Below are 24024 nucleotides of genomic sequence, written 5' to 3'. Positions count from 1 at the left end.
GTAATAACTGTCCATCCACCTGCTCCGGATGAATTCAATAATAGACACCTGTTGGCATTCCAGCCTGAAAAGCTTGAAGTCCAAGGAAAAAAAGAGACATTGTGAGGAGGAGATTGTCGTAGATCAAAGCGCTGATGAAGTTTCTTTGAAATTGAAAAGTTCTAAGTCTAAAACAAGAGGCTTCGTGATAAAGAGATTGTTGTAGATGGAAGGCCAGATGAAGTTGCTCTAAAATTGAAAGTTTCAAAGTCCAAGGAAAACAAGACACATTGTGAGGAGGAGATTACTGAAGATCGAAGCCCTGATGAGGTTGTTCCGGAAAGTAGCAAATATACTCGTATTCTCGAGGTAACAATTTCTACCTATTTTGAGCACTTTAAATACTAAAGCAAAATAACCAACAATTTAAGGCCTTTACATATAATCTGTCACAATCACACGGGAACATGCTGCTTTTGCCAATGATTCACAAGCTAGATGAAACAAGAACATGAAGAACAAAATCATTAACTTAAGAATCTGTCAACCAGACTTGCAAAGATATTTTCAACAGCCATACACTTATATGCTTTTTCAAAAATAAAATAAAGAATATATGAAACCGGTTTTTAGTGAACTTATTTACCCTGCTGTCTAGATGTGATCACACTGGAAGATAGGAAGGTGTATATTCCTGAACAATAATAGATTATGTTTGTCAAATAGTAATGTGAAAGCAGAGGGGTTTAGACATCTAGACAACTGTTGTTAAGAATTTGAGATCCTAGCAAGGGGATCATTGCCTAAGAAAGAGGAATTTAAATGATTATGCAAATGTAAGCTGATGAGGATAATCTAGTATTCACTTGCAAGCTACTAGGACGATTCTACCTTTACAGTTTTCCAAGTTTGTTGGATTCATTTGATAGTTTTAACTGGCCGTGATATGGAATTCTGAGATATGAGTAGAAATGCAGTTGCTTCTCGTCTTCCTTGTAGCGAGTGCCATATAACCAATGTCGGTTTTGGGTTCTTTGTTCACTCGTAGTCCAAATTACATTCATGACAGGGATATTCATTGATTTAATGTACTAAGTAGGAATGTTTTACTCTGGCAGACAAACCTTTTCGACTAGAGAACTTTTTTTAACCTCAACTTACTGTATTTGTTGTTTTTTTTGTTATTCTTTTACTCACTTGCCTTGGAACTGAGTTTGATTCAACTTATTAGCCCTGAATGATAAATTTTCGCGATAAAAAATTAACTCTCTCGAGTAAAAAGAACATGATCTGTGTTAAACTTTTTACTCAAGGGTTCAAAATTAGTGTCTATAAACTTGTCCAGATAAGTGTATTCATACTTGTACACCAAATTGACATTGTACTTCCTCTACCCTAAATTAACTTAAATTAACATGATTCACTAGTGCAAAAACGTTTAATTGCATCGCTGCATTTGCATCGCCAATCTAAACATGTGACGCAAATGACAAATTTTAGCATAAAATTTAGTCATTTGCGTCGCAGCTTTATTAAACAGCGAGGCAAATGACTCTAAAATGCTCCCAGAGTCATTTGCGTCGCAGATTAGTAAAACATCGACGCAATTTAATCAATCAAGTGCGTCGCAGTTTTATTAATCTGCGACGCAAATGACTCTGAGAACATCTTAGAGTCATTTGCCTCGCAGTTTAATAAAGCTGCGACGCACAGGTGTTTGTGAATTTAATTTTTTCTCAAATTCGCGCTCACCTTTTAATTGTTTTCTTCAATATTCTGACTTGCTCCAAATGACCTAAATCTATCTTAACCAGTTAAGCCCAAAACTTCCGTTCTCACCGGCTTCACCCTTCCGTTTACCAGCTTCATTGCCGTCGTCTTCCCTCCTTCTGCGTCGTTCTCTCCTTCCCCTGCGCCGTTCAACTTGCTGTTCGTCCTCCTCTTCAACCTGCTGCTCGTTCTCTTCTTCCCCTGCGTCGTTCAACTCAAACTAATCAGTGTCGTTGCTCCGTGTTAACGCCGCCTTCCACGGAAGCCGCCCACGCCGCCGCCCACTCCTCCGCTCCTGGTCACTGTCTTCTCTCCTCTCCTAGGTATATTTAAAGATTGAATTTTAATTTTGATATTAAGATTGAATTTTTGTGGATATTGAATTTTAATTGTTCATTTTAATTTTAATTGTGCATTGTCTCTTGACTGTTAAGGTTTTGAGTTCGTTTGATTTTTGACGGAAAAATGCGCTGATAATTCTTAGAATTTCGTTGTTTAGAATTTTACTTTTTTGGCATTGGACTGCTATTCTGTAGGTTTTAGGCTCGGAATTGCTATTATTTTGTGAGATTTGGATGTATTTGGGAGAAATGTGTTATGATTTTGATTGTTGTTTAAATTAATTTTCAGCTTTACCCTTATATCCTTGTAGTATTGGTCTTCTAACTTGTATTGGTCTGGTTTCCTGAAAAAATCAAAATGTTGAGAGTGAAGTGCAATTTCTCTTGCTGCAATATATTTTTTATATCATCAAATGTATGGATAATACTAATGCAATTTGCCAAATTCTGTTGCTCTCATTTTTGTACTCCATGTTTTAATTGGGAACTTGTGAAGAAACCCTTTCGTTGGCAACTTGGCATTATTTTCTTTATTTTTCTTTCAGGTAAAGAGCTTCACTATTATTTTCTGTTATGTTAAATACTAGATGTTGTTAAGGTCCCGTAAGGATTTTCATGTTGTTGCCACAGAAGCTGTTTGGTAATATGTGCTTGAATATTACGTATACTACCTCCGTAGATGCTGAAGATAACATACAAGAGTTGTTTGTGTTAGGTGTAGAAGCAATCCCGGATTGACAGAGGTTTCCTCTAGTTCTGTTGGCTTCTCCTTTTTGTGTTCTTGTTTTATTTATTTTCTTCAAATTTTGTGAAGACTTAACAAAAGATAGTTGTCGAACACTTGCATATCATTGCATTGAACATGATCGAACACTGTAATTTTCAATTGCTGTTGGTAATTAGATCACGAAACTGGTGATTTGGCAATTAGACATGTAACCAATGTATAAATTTCGTAGTTATGAAGTGGACTCGGAGCAGTTGTCTTGGCATATGCTCTTTTTGGTGATTAAAGTTTCTACACGACCTTTCTTTCTGTGGCAATTTGGAATTACTTATTAGTTACAATCGTTGTCAGAAACTTTGTGGAGTTGGATGTTTTAATAGTGATTTATCGCTTTTTAAATTGGAGTTCACTCTTTGAATAATCTATAATATGTAGACAGGGCAGTGACGTGTCTGTGAAGGATCTTGACTACCTTTTGTCTCTACTTGAGGAAAAGAAGAGAAAGATGGCCGGAGCAAGATGAAGCTAGGGTTTGAAGCCAGTAAACTCGCTAAGAATACAAGGAAATGGTTAAGATTGAAGCCAGTAAACTCGCTAAGAAGCATCCACGTGTCTTGCAGATGGAATGAGCTACTAGGACGGTGGTTGACTGGTACTTTCATTCCGGCAGAAATATTAAAAGTACAAGAGGTTGTGTCAATGAGATCAATCAGTATATTTCGCAACATAATCAGCTTTTGTTGGATCACATAACTGACCTTTGGAGCTCTCTGATGCCCAGTTTGTGTTCTGTGATGTTTACCAAGGCTTCATGCGTATCTTGTCCAACCCTAAACACTATGGTAAGCACTTTCATTACATTACATTGGTGGAACTGTTTTTAACCTATGATCTTGTAACAATGCTGGTTATAATGTTGTACAATACTTAGTGTTACTTATGCAGTTATATATGCATAATTATGTCTCTAAGCTGATTCTGTTGTGATGTTGGTAGTGATGGTATGTGAATTTTTGGGTGGTAGGCATCAAGGAAACAAGAGGAGCATGTTGTGGAATAGGGTGGCATGGAGCAGCATCGGGGTGCGACACCATGGAGATGGTTTGCAACCAAAGTACAGCTCATGTAATCCTTCTGAGGCCGTCAATTATCTGCTGGCCGACTCTGCCTGGTTCGGTCATCCATTGGGTGACATCTTTCATCCCTTGAGCGTCCGAGCACTGGTGAACATAGCTTCAGCAGCAGCAGCAGCAGCAGCAGGTGTTCTGGCAACAACAGTTATCAATTACAAGCTAGAAGCAGCAGCAGCAGTTCTGGCCGAAGTAGAAAGCAGCAATTCTGGCAGCAGCCAGTTGAAACAAGAACAAAACCAAGCCAGCCTAAAGAGTGTTTATTTTCACCAGTTGCTGGACTTTCTTGAAGTTCTCTGCCTTAACTGTGACTATCACCGTTGGTAATGCATCCCATCTTTGTATTGAAAGTCATATCTTGATTTGTCATAGATTTGATTTCTAACATCTTCCATTTTTATATCCAGGATAGAGATCTTCTGTCATGATATCAGTGTGCATATTCCTCATCATATCTCTCCTAAAATTCTAAGTCACGCACACAATCAAAATATCTACAACTATGGCGAAACCAAGAAACACAAGCAGATCCACAGTCACTTTAATCTGGTCTTCTCATCTGGCAAGCTTCACTTCATCCCTTTTTCTTATTTTGATTTTCGTAATTTGTGCACAATTGTCAAATTAGAATCTGGATTTAATATTTATTGATTGGGTACAATATTCTGATACATAATTTGTATTGTATTGAAAGATTTTCTTGAAAACATTCTTTAGGTTCTTTAGTTCAAAGTTTGGTTCGAAAACTTCATTTTGCCTAAAAATGACCTAGAACGACCCAATTAGCCTTAAATGTGAAATAATAGATTGTAAAGAGCCTTAGAAAGTTGTAAATAAGCATATTAAACGTAGAATAAGTTTGAAAACATTCCTTAGGTTCTTTAGTTCAAAGTTGGGTTCGAAAACATCATTTTTGCCTAAAAATGACCTAGAACGACCCAATTAGCCTTAAATGTGAAATAATAGATTGTAAAGAGCCTTAGAAAGTTGTAAATATGCATATTAAACGTGTAATAAGTTTGAAAACATTCCTTAGGTTCTTTAGTTCAAAGTTGGGTTCGAAAACTTCATTTTTGCCTAAAAATGACCTAGAACGACCCAATTAGCCTTAAATGTGAAATAATAGATTGTAAAGAGCCTTAGAAAGTTATAACTATGCATATGAGACGTGTAATAAGTTTGAAAACATTCCTTAGGTTCTTTAGTTCAAAGTTGGGTTCGAAAACTTCATTTTTGCCTAAAAATGACCTAGAACGACCCAATTAGCCTTAAATGTGAAATAATAGATTGTAAATAGCCTTAGAAAGTTATAACTATGCATATGAGACGTGTAATAAGTTTGAAAACATCCCTTAGGTTCTTTAGTTCAAAGTTGGGTTCGAAAACATCATTTTTGCCTAAAAATGACCTAGAACGACCCAATTAGCCTTAAATGTGAAATAATAGATTGTAAAGAGCCTTAGAAAGTTATAACTATGCATATGAGACATGTAATAAGTTTGAAAACATTCCTTAGGTTCTTTGGTTCAAAGTTGGGTTCGAAAACATCATTTTTGCCTAAAAATGACCTAGAACGACCCAATTAGCCTTAAATGTGAAATAATATATTGTAAAGAGCCTTAGAAAGTTATAAGTATGCATATGAGACGTGTAATAAGTTTGAAAACATTCCTTAGGTTCTTTGGTTCAAAGTTGGGTTCGAAAACATCATTTTTGCCTAAAAATGACCTAGAACGACTCAATTAGCCTTAAATGTGGCTACTACGTATATAATTGCATTTACATGTGTAAACAAAGTATATAATTTCACTTACATGTAAAATATTCTTTGCATTTACATGTGTAAACAAAGTATATATAATTGCATATTTTATCGAATGTGTAGTGCTTTTCGGAGTTACAAGAGACTAGGTGGACAATCTAAGGGAACTAAATTAACATGGATTCCAGCACAGGTATAATTAGTTTATTATTTACCTAAGAAGCAAGTTTTTCAAAATTATAACATACAATGTGATAGAAATTTTACTTGTGTTATTTATTTTAATGCATTTAGTGTGCTCAACAACCGGGATCACTAGATTGTGGCTACTACGTCATGCGTTTTATGTACGACATAATAATGAATCATGGTAATAGTCAAGATATTACTAAGGTATGTTCTCATAAACTACGTACTTTATATAATAAATTGAAGTACACAAAACTATTATATTGATCGATCGTTGATAAATTGAATTATTTACACTTTTTTAGGATTTTTCAAGAACATTGCCTTACTCACCGGAGGAGATTAATGAGGTGAAAGATTTTTGGGCAGATTACTTCATGAACAATATCGAATTTTTAGCTTAATTTGTAATATTAACTTGATCTCTAGCTAGCTACGTACCTTTGTTGTAATAATTTTATGTTTGTTGTAACATGTTGGTTGATCTATGACGAATTTAATTGCCTTTTATTGGGAACGTTAATTACGTTGTAAACTTTTGTGACAGGTATTATTTATAAATGTATTCCCGGTATTGGGAATGAAGCGTCTAATTTCAAAGACGATCATGTCGGAATTTCCAACTAAAATATTAAAAAACGAATTTTTTATTTAAAAAAAATAAGTCATTTGCCACGCACGTTAGCTTAATGTGCGAGGCAAATGACTTAATTTTTTGGCGCTAAAATCGTCATTTGCGTCGCACATTAAGCAAATGTGCGTGGCAAAAGACTTTTTTTTTTGGCGCCTGAAAGTCATTTGCGTCGCACATTAAGCTAATGTGCGTGGCAAATGACTTTTTTTTGGCGCCTAAAAGTCATTTGCGTCGCACATTTAGCTAATGTGCGTTGCAAATGACTTTTCAACATGGTGCCTAAAAAGTCATTTTCCACGCACATTTGCTTATTGTGCGACGCAAATAAGGGTCATTTGCGTCGCACAAATGTGCGACGCAAATGACTTTTAGTCATTTGCGTCGAGAGCTTTTGCCACGCACGATGTGCGACGCAAATGTGCTTAAAAATGCGATGCAAATGACCCTTTTTCCACTAGTGAATGGTTGTTAGATGAACCCAAGAGTAGAATCTAACTTCCTTGGTCTTCATCTTTCAACTAGATGATCCTAAATGGAAACCACAGTCAACTTTCATAATTTATTTAATATGCTGAAATTATTGTTGTGTAGGGAATAATTTAATGCTAGTTCTCTTTATACGATCCGAGTTATAGAGTGGTAGCTAGGGGAAAGGTGCACAATATCAACAACGGTTTTGTGCTACACAATGCACCACTACCACCAGGCTACATGCGAGTTGCTATTGACTACACAACCAAGGAACTAACACCTTTGCAAGTGCCTCTTGATAATGGTGAAGCATCCATCATCAAAGAAGCAATAGGGACAATCGTCTTATGGCCTACAGAATTCATTATTGTGGATGACCCGATATAAAGTTAATCTTGTTATGCTTTATATATGTCTGTCAATTGGCCTCTTCTGTCTATAAGAATTACAACATGTGTTTTTTCTTATCTGATATAATAATCAGAGCTTAGTTTACAAGTGTTCACATGATAAGAGTTCTTCAAAATTAAAATATAAAAAGACAACAACTTCTCCGTCAAATAACATTGTCAGAAAACTGAATTTGAAGGCGAAACCCCTTTATGCCTTTAAAGATGATTCCTCTCATGCATCGTCCGAGTTCCAACCTCAAAAGTTCGATGAAAAGCATGAAACAGTGGTGAAGTAAATAATGCCTTTGGTCCAAGTTTTCATTTAATGCTAAGTCTAATAAACGTGGTTCGGTATTAATTAAACAAGTTAATAATTCAGTAAGATCAAATGATCTGAATTCCTAGCTAAAGGCCGCTTCAGTTCAAGTGGAATTAATAATATTAATACCACAGTTTACTCTTGACTGAACCCGTAGGGTCACACAAATAGTACGTGAACGGATCAGGTATTTAGGTGAATATAATATTCAGTACATACTCCAATTATGATGTTTGGAAATGATGGATCTTGGTTCCAGTGGGAGCTAAAACCATCAAAAGGCAAAGAAAAAATATTTTCCGAAAATGAAGATATTGCCGGAAACGGAAATATGGTTCATAACGGAAATTTAAATATTATCGAAGTCGAAGATATTTCCAGAAATGGAAATGTGGTTAATTTCGGAAATATTAACGGAAATAGAAAATATTGCCAGAAAGGGAAATATTACCGGAATTGAAAATATTGTCGGAATCGGAAATATATCGGAAACGTAAATATTGTACGAATCGGAAATAAATTCCGGAATCGAAAAACGAATCGGAAGCACGACGAGCGATTACTCGACGAGCAATCCCACAAGGCGCGAGGCCCAGCGCCTAGCAAGCCTGCGCGCAAGGAAGCGATGGGAGAGCACCAAGGCCCTGCCCGCGTGTGCATCTCGTTGACTTTGGCGCCAAGTTTACTTGCTTGGCATGTAACTTGGGCTACAAGTTATTTGTTTTCCTAATCCTACATAACTTAGAGTTTTAGGACCATCCTAATACTTAAGAGTTTGGATTTTCCTAAAGGCTAAATATTTGAGATTAACTAGAATCCTAATCCTAAAGGACTTTAGTAAATCTAATCCTAGTAGGATATGACTACTCTATTCCCTTAGACCAGACGACAGAGGCATCACCGTCACCCGGGAATTTTGGGGGCAAAGAGATATTAATATTCTCAACAGCAGACCTCGAGTCAGCAGGAAACTTCTTGGCCGACTCAGCAGGAAGCCTGCTCAAAGCATATATACATCTTAAATGGCTTGGGAGGAGACGACGACGCGATAGGATTAAAACCGTCGCCGTCAATGACTACCGGCATGTCCGCACTTTCGCCGATCTTAGGATGACGAGTGATGAGAGATAAACTCTGACCACCAGAGGCAGTGGAAGACCTTAGCCCCTTCTTTGCGTGTTCCACCATTTTGGACGCCGACATTTTAGCCACAGGCTTGGACGAAAAAGTATGCTCTGCGCAGAAAATCATATCATCTTACCATCATCCAAATACTCAAAAAAAAAACACAAACCAAAATTCACCCAAGGGTCAAAACATTACCGGAAGTGTTTACCATCTCCACCTCAGTCCTTTCGCTCTCACCTTCTTCAAACGACGAATTAGCTACGATATCTTCAACCAAATTCCTCCTCCTATGTCGCGTAATCAACATAGCCTCTTCGCCTACCTCTTCACCCTCCTGACCCTCGGGACGACTCACGTCGTGACGAAATAACCTCTCGTCAGCGAAATACTCCAAAAACTTCACGCTTTCTCGTGAGAGTCCGCGTTCAAATCCACCAACGACACGTCGATAACTACAAGACAACACAAAGTAAGGCGACGTTCAGTAAAATAGCAACAAAACTAAAAAATGATTACCTTCCTTTTCCCATTCCTCCACTAGAAAATCTCCTGACCCCCCCCCCCCCCAACGACTCTTTATTCACAAAAAAGAATTGACTCTGCCAACTCTTGTCGTTCACACCCAGACCAATCGCCAGGTTAGTCATCCCTTTCTTCTTTACCAATGTGTAACGGTTATAATCCTTCATCTTTAAGTCGTATGTGTAGAGCAGATCCGCCAGATTGAACGGTCTCTCCCAATCGGCAGTAATCCGGTCCATTACGGAAAAAAAATTCCAGATTTGAGGCATCAGTTGGCCCGGGCTCGATTTAGCACTTCAATGAAAGACTTAGCCAGCGGAGTGAAGGGAAAGCGTAGCCCAATCAGAAAGGGATACTCATAGAGAACCACATAATCCACAGGATAATGGAGCACCTCATCCTTCGGACCAGGTATCATCACCTACGTCGACGGTGGCAAGCCAGAAATCGCCAAAATCTCCGTCGGATCCACAATTGAGGTGTAGATTGGATTATTCGAACTAACCCGGCTAGATTCAGCCGAATTTCTCTCTCTAATTGCTACTATTTTAGATCTAGCCATATCACTCTAAACTTAATTGAAAATACGAAGAAGATCGAAGAAATTACCTGAACAACGACGAAAGCATGAACATGAAGTGAATTCTTTCTCTCTCTTTCTCTCTCTTAGTAGATTCAGATCTGGAAAATTTCGAAAGCTTTTAGATTGGTTTCTATAAAAATTTGCATGCCTTTGTTTTGATATTTATTGCGCTTAATCATTGCGGTTACCCACGTTTGGGAAGTTGGACGGTTTTTTATTTTGAAATTCAAATTGTAATTTTGTCTCACGTATTTCCACAAATTCACAATTGGGGGTAAGCTGTTATCCCACTTTTTGTACTAACGACGTAACTGCCTTGTTGTTTGATCATGTTGTGTCGACGGGTACTGTCGTGTCCACAAGGTAAGACGTGTCCACAGGGTAAGACGTGTCGTCTGGATAGGTCGTGAGCAAGTCTAAGCGACCGACGATAAGGGATAAACGACCAAGCGTTAGGTCAAGATCAAGTCCCAAGGTCCAGCGTCGTTGATAGGTGTTGAATGAGTCAAGGAAGCAATCAAAGACTAAGCGGGCCGTTGGAGATATGTGAAAGACGTGGAGAAGTTGGCACGCAACAACCTTCTATTTCATCGGGATTCTAATAACTAATTCATCCGTTGGGCGCAGGCTATAAAAGACGAAGCAAGGCAAAGCCAGAGGCACATTAACTCAAGCATTCAAGCAATACAACATTATTATTCAGTTTTAGCCATTCTTAAGAAATCATTGTACCTTTATTATTATCGCAAAATACTCTCTTTTTACTTAGATTATTAGGTTTATTAGTGGATTGGTAGCCTCATTATTACCCGCGGTTTTTTCCCTATTTCTGGGTTTTCCGCGTCATCATCTCCTTGTGTCTTCTCTCTCTCTCTTGCTCTCCATATCTATTTGCTTAGTTATTATCGGCCCAAACCAAATGTCGCTCCTTTAGACAAAATTTGACATAAACAGTATGCATGATAAAAGGTCATATCACTTCCGTAATACTTTACCAATTAACTAGTATACATTCATAAAATGAAATGAAAGTAAAGTAAAAGATAATTGTCCACACAAATAATGTTCTTGACAAATTTCCCTTAAAATAATTAGAAACCTTAAAAAAAAAAGAAAAAAAAAAGTGAAACATACTCCGTAGTAGTCCTATATTTAATTCCTTCACATAAGTTGAAGCTTAGTTAATGTTGTTGTTAATGAGCATTAGCATCTTTTTTCATACCCCATTCATGGACCCTCAAATGAAGCTCAGCAGCTGCAATCAAGAAATGAACGGCTTGGATTGGGCTTAAGATATCCACCACATTCCTGAGAGTTCTCAGCCGTAGATCATCAGCCTTCTCTAGTATCTCCTTGAACTTCTCTTCTTTAGTGTCAAGAGTCGACTCAACTCGTTCATTCACTAAATCAGTCCCAGCTCGGCCTGAACTTTGAGAGTTCGAGTCCCGCATTAACTCGGTAGCTATGTGTGAGAGCTCAACCATGGAGGTGTCAGCCACCGTCTCTTGGTGTGCAGCAAGGGTTTCCGTCAACTCCCTCTCTTCCCGTATGGTCTGCCCTTGTAACTCGTCCACTCGTCTGAGTTGACTCTGTGAGAGGTCTCCCAGGTCGACGCCCGTCCTCAACCCTCTAAGTAGCTCACTAAACCTGGCCTCGAAGTGAATCCCTGATAGTGAGTATAACAAGTGGAATGCCGTACTAGGCCTCCACCCACCAATCCAAAGGAAGGATTCCTCGAGGTGGGACCTCCAAGACGGGGTTAACATCTCGAGGACGTCTTTTTTAGTTGACTCAGACTTGACTCGGTAGTATTTCTCGTAGTGACTCATGATCCGGTCCACTCGGTCCTGCAAGGACCGAGTGGACTCGGAATGAGCCATAGCGGCCTTGAGCTCCTCAAGGTCGCGCTCTTGCTCTTGGAGCCAAGTCTCGAAAAACCCACCAAAGGATTCAGGACACGACACATCATCGGGGACGTGGTTGGAGGAGGTTGAGGACATGATCATGGTAGTTTTAAGGGAAAATAAGGTTGAGGAATGGGTGGGTTTTGTTATGTTAGTTTAGCAATATATATGGTACCAAATAATTAACAAGTTGGGTTAGAATTAAAGATGGTGCAATGAACCAAGTGAGTTACACCCATTGGTTTCCAAAGTTCCAAGTTTGCAACTAAATTAAAATGGTATTTGTTTACGTAAGATATGCATGGTATAAGGCATGTGATGTGAACACAAATTAAAAAGGGGTAAATTGGTTGGTTATGAACTGGAAATACAACCCATTTATGGAAAATTAGCAAGGGTTTTTGTTGGACCGATTTGGCAAGTGGGCATTGTTATTTGCAAGTGGGCATACAAAGACGTAATCCATATGGCTATAGCCTTACAAAAAAAACCTTGCGTAAGGGTTTGCTGGCTTGTTACTTAGTACTCTGTACGTAGTAGTACCTTGAATCAACATTCTTTTAGTAGGTAATCTCAAGTTAACCAGAACAACGCGCTATATAATTCAATGCTTAAGTCACTCCCAAATATAACGTCATTGATGGGGCTCGGTCTTATGATATTCAAGTCATAAAGCGCACGAGTACCTCGCCAACTTCACTAGTTTGTGTTTGCTACACACGTAGTTACATTGACATTGAAGTATACCCAAAAAGGTGATAGGGGTTGGGCAGATTGTTAGGCCTGTTTTCTAGGCTCGGCCCGGATCGATTTTTTTTTGGTTGATTTTAGGTAACTCAAAACACAAAAATTATTTATAGATTTGTCTGATCCAAAAGCTCACTACGTTTGACCTGACATAGGGGGTCTGCACATAAAAAATCAAACTTTTGTTTGGCACGTGCTGGTGGGATGGATTTTTTTGTCGTAGTCCTCGAACCCGTACTAGGCCAAACCCGCATTTTGTTCTGGTCTACATTAAAATACTAGAATAGTCAGGGTGTTTTAGAGGTCCAAGGCGAAACATCCATGAACCCTTGGTTGCAGTTCGTCGCAGTCTCAAGTTCCTCAAACACTACAATAATTTGTATTATTAATGACAACTCAATAATGACGGGTCAAAAATCTCGTAGCAAAAGACAACAAAATAAAGACGGGAACAACCGTCGCAAATGTCTTTTACAACGGGCTAACGACATGATTTTCCATCAGTGACGCCCCTCTTTTATGACAGATTCACGACAAGAAAACACACCACTATTGTCCTTTAGCGACGGGATTTCCCATTATTAATGGTACATTTTTTTTGTAGTGAAAGTTGCTCCCTTGCTTATGGAGCCAGGTCTCAGAAAACCCAACCAACAAATGATTCGGGTATGGGCTAAGGATACGACCCAGCCCGTTCGTTGTAGGACTTGTATTTTTCTGAGATGCTTGCCTATACAAACTTACATGTTGAGCAAGGTCATGATAATTCAAGAAAAAAACAAGGTTGAATACGTAATTGGTGGTTTTGCTAATTGCTATATATGTTGCCTATGTATATAAAGTGAGTTGAACTGAGCACAGTTTCCAGATTCCTAGCTAGTTGAATTGTACGTACTCGTATTTGTTTACGTAAGAAACGGGTGATTAGATTAGAAAAAGGTGTAAAATGGTTGGTTTTGACTGGAAAGTACAACCTATTTATTGAAACTTTGCAAGGATTTTGTTGGACCGAATTAGCATGCAAGTGGGCATTGCTTTTGCAAAAGTGCAGGTGGATGACATTAAACCTTGCGTAAATTTTTGCTTGTTTTGCTATACATTGAATAGTACTCCGTACCTCAAACAAGAACATGTTCGAATTAAGACCAATACAACAAGGTACAAAAGTACAAAAAAACCTCGGACAAATACAAAGTTGGTATATACACTAGTTAAAGAGATTTTGGCATAACGGTTATGATTATATTGATGTTCTGTGTAAAACAGGTTTTAGGTTTGAATCTTCATTCTCTAATAACATTAGGGTGAGTTTATCTCAAGTCTTAAATTTAATCTTGAGGTTGTTAGATAAATAGTCTTCATTTAGTTGTTGTGGGAGTTTTTCTCCCACATAGAAGAAATATGATCTTTTGAGTGTCCTTATATATACCCATGTAACTAATATATTGAATATGCGTTAGGTTGAGTTGTTGGGCCAAGTTGATCATTGGGCTTGGTGTGCTAGTGTCGGGTTAGTAATATGCCTATATATTATTAATCAAGACTTAACACTTAGCACGGTTTATTTAATGACATACTTAATTAACGTTAATTTTTTTGCGGTTAATTAATTAATATTTCGGTACTAATTATTTATTTATTTTAAATAGGATAATACCAAAGGCATTTATTTATTAACTGTCATATGCATATTGGTTTCTTATTTAACCTAATGCATAATGTTAATGTAAGTCACGTTCTTCTCATATTTCTCAGAAATTACATGTTCATGAGAATGGATGATCTTGCTGTAATTCGTTCATATGATTAGGGAATCCGGGGGGTAAATTAGTTTTGAATCCCATCAGCAATATAGTGGGGGCTAATATTATATATCCTAAGGACAGCGATTAACTCGTCCTAATCTAGTTTCTGTATTTTCGTTTTCATAATTCAAAGTATAGTTTCTAACAGAGGTGAGTCTCGGGTCTAAGTTTGGGATAATGTGGAAAAATACTACAACAAGCCTTGAAGTGAGTTTGAAAATCCAAGACTCACTTAATACTCCACTTTTTCTCCAACCAAATAAAACACATCATCATATTTATTCTACTTCATCCGTTTAGAAATAGTTGCATCACTTTGACTTTCACGTTTGTCAACGCACAACTTTGACCGTTAATATCTCTAATTATCTATTAGTAAAAATAATTGTTTTTTGATAATTTAAAAAGTAGACATCGAGATTAATTCCAACCATTTTTTTATATAACATTTATATTTTATATATGTGTGAAAAGAGAGTCAAAGTTAATATATGAATATTGCATAAAGTGAAAGTGATGCAACAATTTCTAAACGGAGGAAGTATTTAATTATCTTTTTTAGGAGTTTAGTTGAATCTGATGCAAGTCTGAGGATAATGTGTAAAAATAGGGAGAGTCTTGTGTGAGTCTGAATAATAATATAAAAAAAGCTAATGAAAAGCTGATGTGCCAGAGTGTGAAGATCTGGGATGAGTTTGAGGGATAAACTCACCCTTATGTCATTTAGTTACCCTTATGGCTCATTTGAACCAACAATTTTTTTTTTAAAATAAAGTTGTTATTCGTTGTATATTATTACTCCCTTACTTTTCTTTTAGTCAGTATTAATTGGAATCATATAAATGAAATATAATACTCGATCAATGGAGAGAACAACACTCATGTGGCCGATGTAAGGTGATCTTATTCGATTAGTCTCAATAAACATATATACTTTAGAATACCTACTTTTATTAAAAAAAATCGTAGCATATATTTAAATATTATTTTTATATATACACTTAAATATGTGTATCGAAAATGTTAAAAAAAGTGAAATAGGAATAACAAATTAAAATAAAAAGAGAAATTAGTATGACACAACCACACAAGTTATAATAACTCATATATATCCACCCACTTTTTATATTTCTTTTGTAAAAAATGACATATAGCAGGACACAACCTAAATGACAATAATGTTCAAATTACTTTTGTAAAAAATGACATATAGCAGGACACAACCTAAATGACAATAATGTTCAAATTATGAAATAGCACTATAAGAATTTGTATATTTAACGACAACCTAATTACGACAAGTTAAAAATCCCGTCGAAAAAGCTTTTTGCGACGGGGCTAATAACTAAACAAAGACGGAAACAACCGTCACAAATGTCTTTTACGACGGGATTTTCCATTAACGACGGCCCCTTTTTATGACGGGTTCGCGACCGAAAATCCCGTCATTAATCATCGATTATTGGCCTTTAACGACGGGACTTTCCGTCGTTAATGGTACAATATTTTGTAGTGTAGTAACGCCTTTTAATATAATGAAGTTATTTGTGTTTTTTTTCTATACTTTATACTAATATATTAAAAGGCGTTATTATTTCATAATTGAACACGAATGACTTGGGTATACAACAACTTGTTCGAATTATTACATACACAAACATTCACTCATGAGGTACATACACAAACATTCACTCATGAGGCTCTGATCCTATAACTCATTCATCCCTTGATCGATTTCTCTTCAATCTCCAAGCTGAGTTAACGTTGTCGTCCCTGAATCTCGAGATTCCGAATTATTCGTAGGAAAACGAGTATCGGAGGGGCCGTGAACATAGTAGTACTCAAACTCAGAGCATGACAAAGCCATAGATGCAAAACATCTTGGCCATTGAACACTATCATAAAAGTTCCAAGTAGGTTCCAAAGGTCTAAAGTTGATCAACTCCTGATAACATTGTGTTTTTAACCAGAACCAAGGTTCGATGTCTGGCAAAGTATACATCAAACAATATGCTTGCATAGCTGGCCTATCCCATTGACTTGGCCCTATATTACTTCGATATATATCTATATGTTTTTTCAAATGCAGAACATGACTTATGACCGGAGTATTAGGTTCCATTTTCATATTAAGAGGGTTCGCCTTGGCCGTCTCTTCCAAAACCTGTCAAAATTATATACACACGTAAGAGAAATGATATACTGCATATTTCATGTGTTCTTTTGAAAATGACACAATTATTTACTCCGTATGCACATTTTGTCAATATGCGATTTCAAATATTAGTATCTTTAATTATGGTTAAGAAAAAAATTATAAAAAGTTAATATTTATAAAATATTTACTTAGAGAAGAATCTAATAAAATCTCACACGACTATATTTTATCTTAAATATAATCACAAAAGGAAGTCAAAGGAACTTGTGTGAGTGGTGTCGAAAACTCAATTGTGTCGTGTGAATAAGAACGGAGGAAATACATTGGAACAAACGCAATAACAGTTAACGACCTCCATTTTAAAATGATTTTTACGGTTACTATTTACACAAATATTAACACAAAATTAGAAAAGTGTGTAAAAAGGTGGGTGTAGAGATAATAAAATATGGATAAAGTATGGTAGAAGGGTAAAATGTTAAGTGGGGTAAGAAAAAATGAATAAAGTAAAAGAAAGTGAGTGGAAAGTTGTAAATGTTGTGGAGTAAGAGGGATAAGATAGTAAATGTTCATGTCAAAAAGTAGAATAAACAAAGTGAAAATAACATTATGAAACAGATTAAAACGGAAAGTGTAAAGATCATTTTGAAAGGAGGTAGTTTGGCATCATGCACATGAATTAACGAGTAATTAATTTTGATAAAGATTCCTCTTTTTTTAAAAAAAAACAATGCAAATTTCATTTATCGATAATGTTTCACTTTTGTACAAAATATAACATGGGAAAAGTGTGAGAGATGTAATGTTTCAATGGGGAAATGTGAAAGTTTAGTGTCCCAGTGATTGTAATTAACTAAAGTAATCGTTTGCACGATTTTTGACAGAATATCAAGGACATTTATGATACAATACAAAATGAAAGACTCTAAATGTACCGTGAATATTAAAACATGACACTACTCCCTCCGTCCCGGAATACTTGACCTGTTTTCCTTATCGGGTCGTCCCTTAATACTTGACCTGTTTCTAAAAATGGAAATATTCTAACAATATTATATTATTTCTCACTCCACCCCTATTAACCCACCTACCCCCTACTCCATACAAAAAATAATTAAAAATTCAACCCCTACTCTCCCCCAACCCCACCTCTTAACCCACCTCCCACTAACTACATTAAAATAATACCCCTATCAACTACTACCTATTAAATTAAATAAGTCAATTCAAGTCCCTTAAACTCTGTGCCGGTCAAAACGGGTCGAGTATTCCGGGACGGAGTCACGGAGGGAGTATAAATGGAATGCATAAAGAATAAAAAGGAGCGGGAAAAGTAGTAGAGAATAACGGTCAAAGAAAGATAAATTAATACCGTCAAAAGTCAAAATGGTTCAACCATTTAGAAACAAAGGTAGTAATAAAATAATATGTGGTCCTTCTTAGTTTGTGTTACGCTTGATTTATGTTACTACATTAACTTATTTGAACTATTGTTTGTTTTAAGAAAATGAATTACCTCAATTTGGAGCTTCAAGGATTTGATGTAATTAGCTACATCGTCTAGGATGGATGCTTGGTCGTCTTCGTCTATCTGCAATATAAATATTACACGTATACCATTTTTAATTAAGACAGTGTATCTTATCGTCAAAAGTAATAGTAATAATCCAAGCAGATAATGAAAATGTTTAAAAGACGATAAAACTTGCCTCCTCATTTAGCAAAAGGGTGTCCTCCTCTTCTTCCTCCTCCTCCTCAAGATCATCAACTTGGTAAAGATTATCATCAACTTGGTAAAGATTATCATCAACTTCCTCAATAACACTGCTTGGACTAAAATCTCTAAAGTATTCAACGTTATGCTCATCACTCATGTTTTGCTTTGTAGGAAACGATATTTAAGTAAGCAAATGAAACTATTTTATCTATGTGTGGGAGTCGTGTATATATACGATATTTAAGTAAGCAAATGAAACTATTTTATCTATGTGTGGGAGTCGTGTCATATATATATATATATATATAGGGTGAAGTTCCTGTGAGAACCACCTTAAGGTGAGAACTTCGTTTATCGTGAGAACCTTTATGCGTATTTTTGTTCGAAAGTAAACGCTATGTGCTTGCAGCAGAAGAATAGCTTGTGCTTGCAGTATTAACTTCATTTCGATCAGGATTCTTAGGACAACCAAATCAATCGTTCACTTCAAGATGTTCATTCAATTTTTGTTTGTCCAGAAATCAGATTCCGTAATGTATTGTACATGCATGCGAGACTAAAATAGATTAGTATTAATTAGATAAGTGACATACACAGAGAAAAAAAAATGTCTTCATTTGAACAAGTAAAACTTGTTGCACTAAATCTACATGATCTTTAATTTCTTCTTCCATGATCGAGATCAACATCTCATTGCCCCTAACAAAGATCCTACTTTTAGTGACAACCACTACCTCCCTTCTGCAATACGCCAACATCACAAATAAGGCACCAATAAGAGAAGACAAACATACCCGAACAACTGCCCATCAATCAATCACTGGCAACATACCGCCCTCAACTGATCTGCAACAACATATCTGCAGCCACTAGAGACCAACAACAATCTGTGCAACACCATAAAGCTAGCTATCAGGATTATAATAAATCAAGCATGAACTTGAGCTATTCGAGATAATAATACAAATAGCAAGCCACAGTAAGATCCTGTATCACAAGAATTCACCAGTACCCATCCATCAGCATGTCAAATTTAAGTCAAATGGAATATGCAATAGCAAAGCCTGCAATAGTTTAGCTTAACATCAGAATCTGAAACAAAATTAACCTGATTAGCAGCAAAACATGAATGTTAATGGCTACTGCACCTGTCACAACAACAAAAAATAGCAAGAGCTTTCAGCAAGTCATTCTTGGTTGGTAATTTGCTTCAAAAATTAGGGAAATCTGATATTAAAAAAAAAAATTGAATGAGATGCAAGTCAAGTTATAGGAGAAACCATTCAAATCAAAAGTAAAGATACATCACATAAAGTAATTAAAAAACTCAAAGTAAACTAATGGATACGATGCAAGTATTATAACAACATATCTTCATCACTCATCCATTCAAAGTTCTAGAATCAACAATAAAAATCGCAATCGCAATAAGCCCTAATTTTATAAATCAAAATCGCAGAAAATGTAACAAAATCAAAATTTAAAAGCCCTAATTTTAGCAATCAAGACAAGGAAACTTGAAACAAATTCGAAATTTGAAAATCCCTCGTTTGAACAATCAAAATCAAAAATTGTTGAATCAAATAATGTAAGAACCCTAATTTCAACAATCGATCACAAATAATTGAATCAAACTTTAACAAAACAAAACGCAATGAGAAAGTAACTTAAATACGTACCTGTCAAAAAAATAAAGAAGATGATGTGAAGAGATTTGCACGAGGTTGAAGAGGTGAATTGCAAGGTAACGAGGATATGGAGGAGGACAGAGAAAACGGAAGGAAGAGAGAGAAAGAATATATGAAATTGGGAAGCAAGAGGGGAGGTCATTCAACACGGATGAAATTTCCAGTTTACCCTTATTTTTTGATTTGGTCGCGTAGCTTTTAGGCCATTAGATTGATTTGATCGACAGTTGAGATTGGTTCTCATTTCTCATCTTAAGGGGTGGATCTCACCGGATCCTGATTCTATATATATATATATATATATATATATATATATATATATATATATATATATATATATATATATATATATATATATATAAGTCAAAAATTACGACGAAGTACACCGTATATGTAATTACACAAAATTAAAAATGATACATCTATATTCTAATACTCCCTCCGTCCTAGATTAATTAGTTGTTACACTTTCTTTTTTTGTCTATCCCAGATCAGTTGTTACACTTCTAAATTAGGAATGATCCCACATTTATTATATTGTCTCTCTCTTCCCACTAAATTTTTTTTGTCCCCACACCCTCTCTCATTCAATTAAAAAAATACCCCACTAACCCCTATCATATCTATTTTTTCAATAAAATAACAATTGATAACCAAACAACCACTTATCACCTAAAACTTTGTGCAAAGGCAAGTGTAACAACTAATCTGGGACAGAGAGAGTATTTAATAGCAGACAAGTTTGCAAGAAATTTAGAGTGTCATGTGTCCTACATGGAAACATATTTTCATTTTATTTTATTTAAATTGCATGTCTTTTCTTTCTTCAATTTCATGTCTTTTTACCGAAAATAATTCATGCCCCTTCATTTCCTATAAATTTCATGCCCTTTATCTATTAATTTTTCATTAATTTCAAATAATATAGTAGTTTATATTTCTATATATCTTCACTGTTTTCTTAGTGAAACATGAAATGAAATAAAATATAATTACGGAGTACTCTTTTTTGATGATTTGAATAATTTAAACTCACATTTGAAACATAACAAAAGCCCTATATACATGACACGGGATCATACTAGTTTATTTTAAAACGAAGTCTAGCTACAAATTGAGCTTACGTTATTATTTCAGCGAGTTTGTCCAAAAGCTTTACATTCTATTAATGTTATCAATAGTCAAAATAGTCGTCTATATCCAGAGAACGGAGTATGCATGCCAGGAGGTGCAGTGGTGGCTTGGTATAGTTGATGCACCACAGCGTGGTACGTGCTTACACATCTTGATACTTACACAGTGACACGAGCCAACCATACAACAAATTATATGGCATTCTTTAATCAGTATACATATTTTGACATATCAAAGTATTAACATTTTATTTGATTGTAAGTTTTAATATTTTATTACCTTAGCTAAGTTAGTTAAAATATAGTTTTAAGATAACACTTCTTCTATTTATATTTATATGACACAATTAAGTTTTTAGATATTATTCACACACAATAGTGGGGGCAAGAAGGGGCAAGCAGGGGCGGCCGTCCCCCAAACATTTATTTTTTAAAAAGAACTAATAGAGAGATACGTAGTAATTAGTACATAAATATATCACTAAATGATCGATCCTTACCTTAGGTCAAGGGTTTCGAATCCTATCAATTGCTATATATCTATTTTTAGCTTCATTGTTTTTCCTCCCCCCGCCCCCCCATTTTAGCTTCATTTTCTTTCCTCGCCCCCCAACATGTAGGAACATATAGATGTATAAAGCGGAATTTCCGAAAACAATTTCCTAACATCTATCACAAGATCTCATGCACAACAATAATATAGATCAGATTATGATGAAAGAATAATCACCTTTGTAGCGTGTTCTCCCGTTCGTATGCAAGCTTCGAAGATCTTAGAGCCCCACTTGTTGCTCCTCTACTCAGTCCACAAGCACGAATTGAATCCCACGTATGCTAGTACGGAAGAGAGCGATCAAAATCAGTCTCTTGCTTTGTTTGGGATGTACGACGTTTAGAGAATGAGAGTTAGGGTTTTTGTGTTTTCTTTTTGTCAGATATTGAATTACGTAGTTTCTAAATCCCTGACATTATAACTCTTATAATGTGAGAGTTTTAGGTTAACACAAAACCAAAGCCCAACATTCTTCCCTTAACAGACCGGTTGCCATCGGGACTTTTGGGCCCATTCCAATTAGTGCTTATATGTGTGACCTTATAGGATTAATATATTTTAGTTGTAGGTCCAATCAATATTGTCCTACTAATCACATTTATTCTCTAGCAAGCAAATATGATTACTAAAATAATTAACTTATTATCTTCATAATTAATTCCTATTTATATTTAGTAATTGCCGGAAATGTCTAAGGACATAATTCCTTCACAACATACAATTCCTGGCTCCGCCACTGTTCACACAAGCTCATTTGACTTCCTTTTGTGATTTACACGTAAGTGGAAAACCATAGTCGTGTAAAGTCTTGTTAAATTCATTTCAATAAATATTTTTTAATTAAATATCAATTTTTTTTATAATTTATTCTTATCCATAATTGCTGGCATCAATCTATAAAATTGCACATTAACAAACGTGACTAGGTAGCTGTGTTACGTAAATAAAAACAGTAGAAATATATGTTGTCATAATCTCAATCTCAATGTATTTTTCCTTTTCAAAAAGTTCGAGTTTGCCACGTAGGATGGAGGCAAAAGGCTATTTTGGAGACCGAGAGCGTATCGTGTAGACCTGTCAAAAATCGTCCCGACCCGAAAACTGACCCGAACCCGACCCGAAAATAATGGGTCCTGAACAAGATTTTGTGACCCGTAACTCGATTTTATCCGAACCCGAACAACCCGAAAAGTAATGGGTCAAAACCCGACCGAACCCGTTTTAGACCCGACCGATTGAAAATCATTGTATTTATACTAAAAAATGAGATTATGAGAAAATTTAAGCATAATAAACACGTTGTTTTTACTATTGTTGTGTGTAATATAATTTTAATTTGAATTATACGCTCATATTTTGTATATTTATCACCTAAATTAATGAAAATATAATGCGCGTTTTAAAATATCTCAACCCGTTGGGTCGACCCGAACCCGAAAGTTCTGGGTCTTGAACAAGAATTTGTAAACCCGAACCCGAAAGTGACCGACCCAATTCAACACGAACCCGAAAATAATTTTTTACAACCCGACCTGTCCGACCCGTTTGACAGTGTGATAGTTACAGAGTACCGGCGACAGCGCGCGACTTGGTTTGTGAATAGATTGCATGCGCACGTGGTAAGGCGGCAGGCCTTGTCTTTCTAAAGCTTGCATGAAGCCTTAGTAGACGACATGCATACTTGCATAGCACTATAGCAGCATGGGGGGTTAGTTTAATCCGCTTCTCCGCCTATGTCCTTCCTATGTCCTCCCCTCTGATGCGCACAAACGGATAAAATAAGCCAGCTGACCTCTGCCAAAACGTATTCGGAAAACGCGTTTCGAAGCGTTACGTTTGTATTACGTGTTCGTTCAATTTGTACGGAATATTTTGTATGTTCAATCTGCACTTCGAAAAGGTTTATTATAATTTGTTCAATCTGTAAGAAATGGTTAATTATATTTTGTTCAATCGGTATAAAATGGTTAATTGTATTTGTTCAATCAGTATTAAGTAATTTATTATATAATATATTTTGTTCAATAGGTATAAAATTGAATATTTAATTATTTCATACAAATTGAATGAAAAGACTCGAAAAACAGGAAAAATAAAAATATGAAAATCACCTCAATCCCAAGGTCTTACAAGTTACAAGTAAAAAAATACGTCCATTGTAATCAAAATATGTATTCTAATTTGATTAGATACAGGTGACACTAAAAAAAATTAGGGAAATTATCTATGATAGCAATATACTTTTGCAATTTCTCATTGGGTATAAAATTTTTAACACTTTCTCTAAAATAGCATCAATAATATATAATCTCTCTAAAATAGCATTATTTTTATAATTTCAACCTAAGTAACTAATATAATACTGACCATGG

The 24024-nt window shown here is 35.9% G+C and overlaps 2 protein-coding genes and 2 long non-coding RNA genes across 25 annotated transcripts; 2 read left to right on the top strand and 2 right to left on the bottom strand.

The window, feature by feature from the left end:
* Positions 1-71: 71 nt before the first annotated feature.
* Positions 72-4509, top strand: LOC130459822 (uncharacterized). Of its 3 annotated transcripts, XR_008919466.1 has the most exons (6): positions 72-348; positions 1794-2072; positions 3253-3507; positions 3599-3659; positions 3842-4270; positions 4355-4509. It is a non-coding gene; the product is annotated as an uncharacterized lncRNA (long non-coding RNA). The 3 variants fall into 3 exon arrangements; XR_008919467.1 differs by having other exon boundaries at positions 3257-3659; XR_008919465.1 differs by having other exon boundaries at positions 3253-3659.
* A 1321-nt stretch (positions 4510-5830) lies between these two features.
* Positions 5831-6492, top strand: LOC130459823 (uncharacterized). Its single transcript, XR_008919468.1, has 3 exons — positions 5831-5902; positions 6004-6102; positions 6204-6492. It is a non-coding gene; the product is annotated as an uncharacterized lncRNA (long non-coding RNA).
* A 4418-nt stretch (positions 6493-10910) lies between these two features.
* LOC110802667 (protein DOG1-like 3) lies at positions 10911-12101 on the bottom strand. The gene has a single exon (XM_022008105.2). It carries the CDS (start codon positions 11951-11953, stop codon positions 11141-11143), a length of 813 nt encoding a protein of 270 aa, XP_021863797.2. The 5' UTR covers positions 11954-12101; the 3' UTR covers positions 10911-11140.
* Positions 12102-15967: 3866 nt separating this feature from the next.
* Positions 15968-20133, bottom strand: LOC110802669 (uncharacterized). Of its 20 annotated transcripts, none has more exons than XR_008918386.1 (7): positions 19958-20123; positions 19427-19505; positions 19285-19342; positions 19073-19165; positions 18267-18403; positions 18078-18148; positions 15968-16567 (listed from the first exon to the last, which is right to left on the bottom strand). XR_008918386.1 is itself a non-coding variant. In XM_056826378.1 (7 exons), the coding sequence occupies exons 4-7, from the start codon at positions 19086-19088 to the stop codon at positions 16145-16147; spliced, it is 594 nt and encodes a 197-aa protein (XP_056682356.1). In that variant the 5' UTR covers positions 19089-19165; positions 19285-19342; positions 19427-19505; positions 19958-20117; the 3' UTR covers positions 15968-16144. The 20 variants fall into 20 exon arrangements, 14 of the variants coding, with proteins under 14 accessions (XP_056682356.1, XP_056682359.1, XP_056682355.1 ...); XR_008918388.1 differs by having other exon boundaries at positions 18267-18394; XR_008918384.1 differs by having other exon boundaries at positions 19291-19342; positions 19958-20121.
* Between the last annotated feature and the right edge of the window lie 3891 nt (positions 20134-24024).

The sequence above is a fragment of the Spinacia oleracea genome, chromosome 4, assembly GCF_020520425.1.
Source record: "Spinacia oleracea cultivar Varoflay chromosome 4, BTI_SOV_V1, whole genome shotgun sequence".
NCBI classification, from domain to species: Eukaryota; Viridiplantae; Streptophyta; class Magnoliopsida; order Caryophyllales; family Amaranthaceae; genus Spinacia; species Spinacia oleracea.
This window is presented reverse-complemented; position numbering and strand designations above follow the sequence as displayed.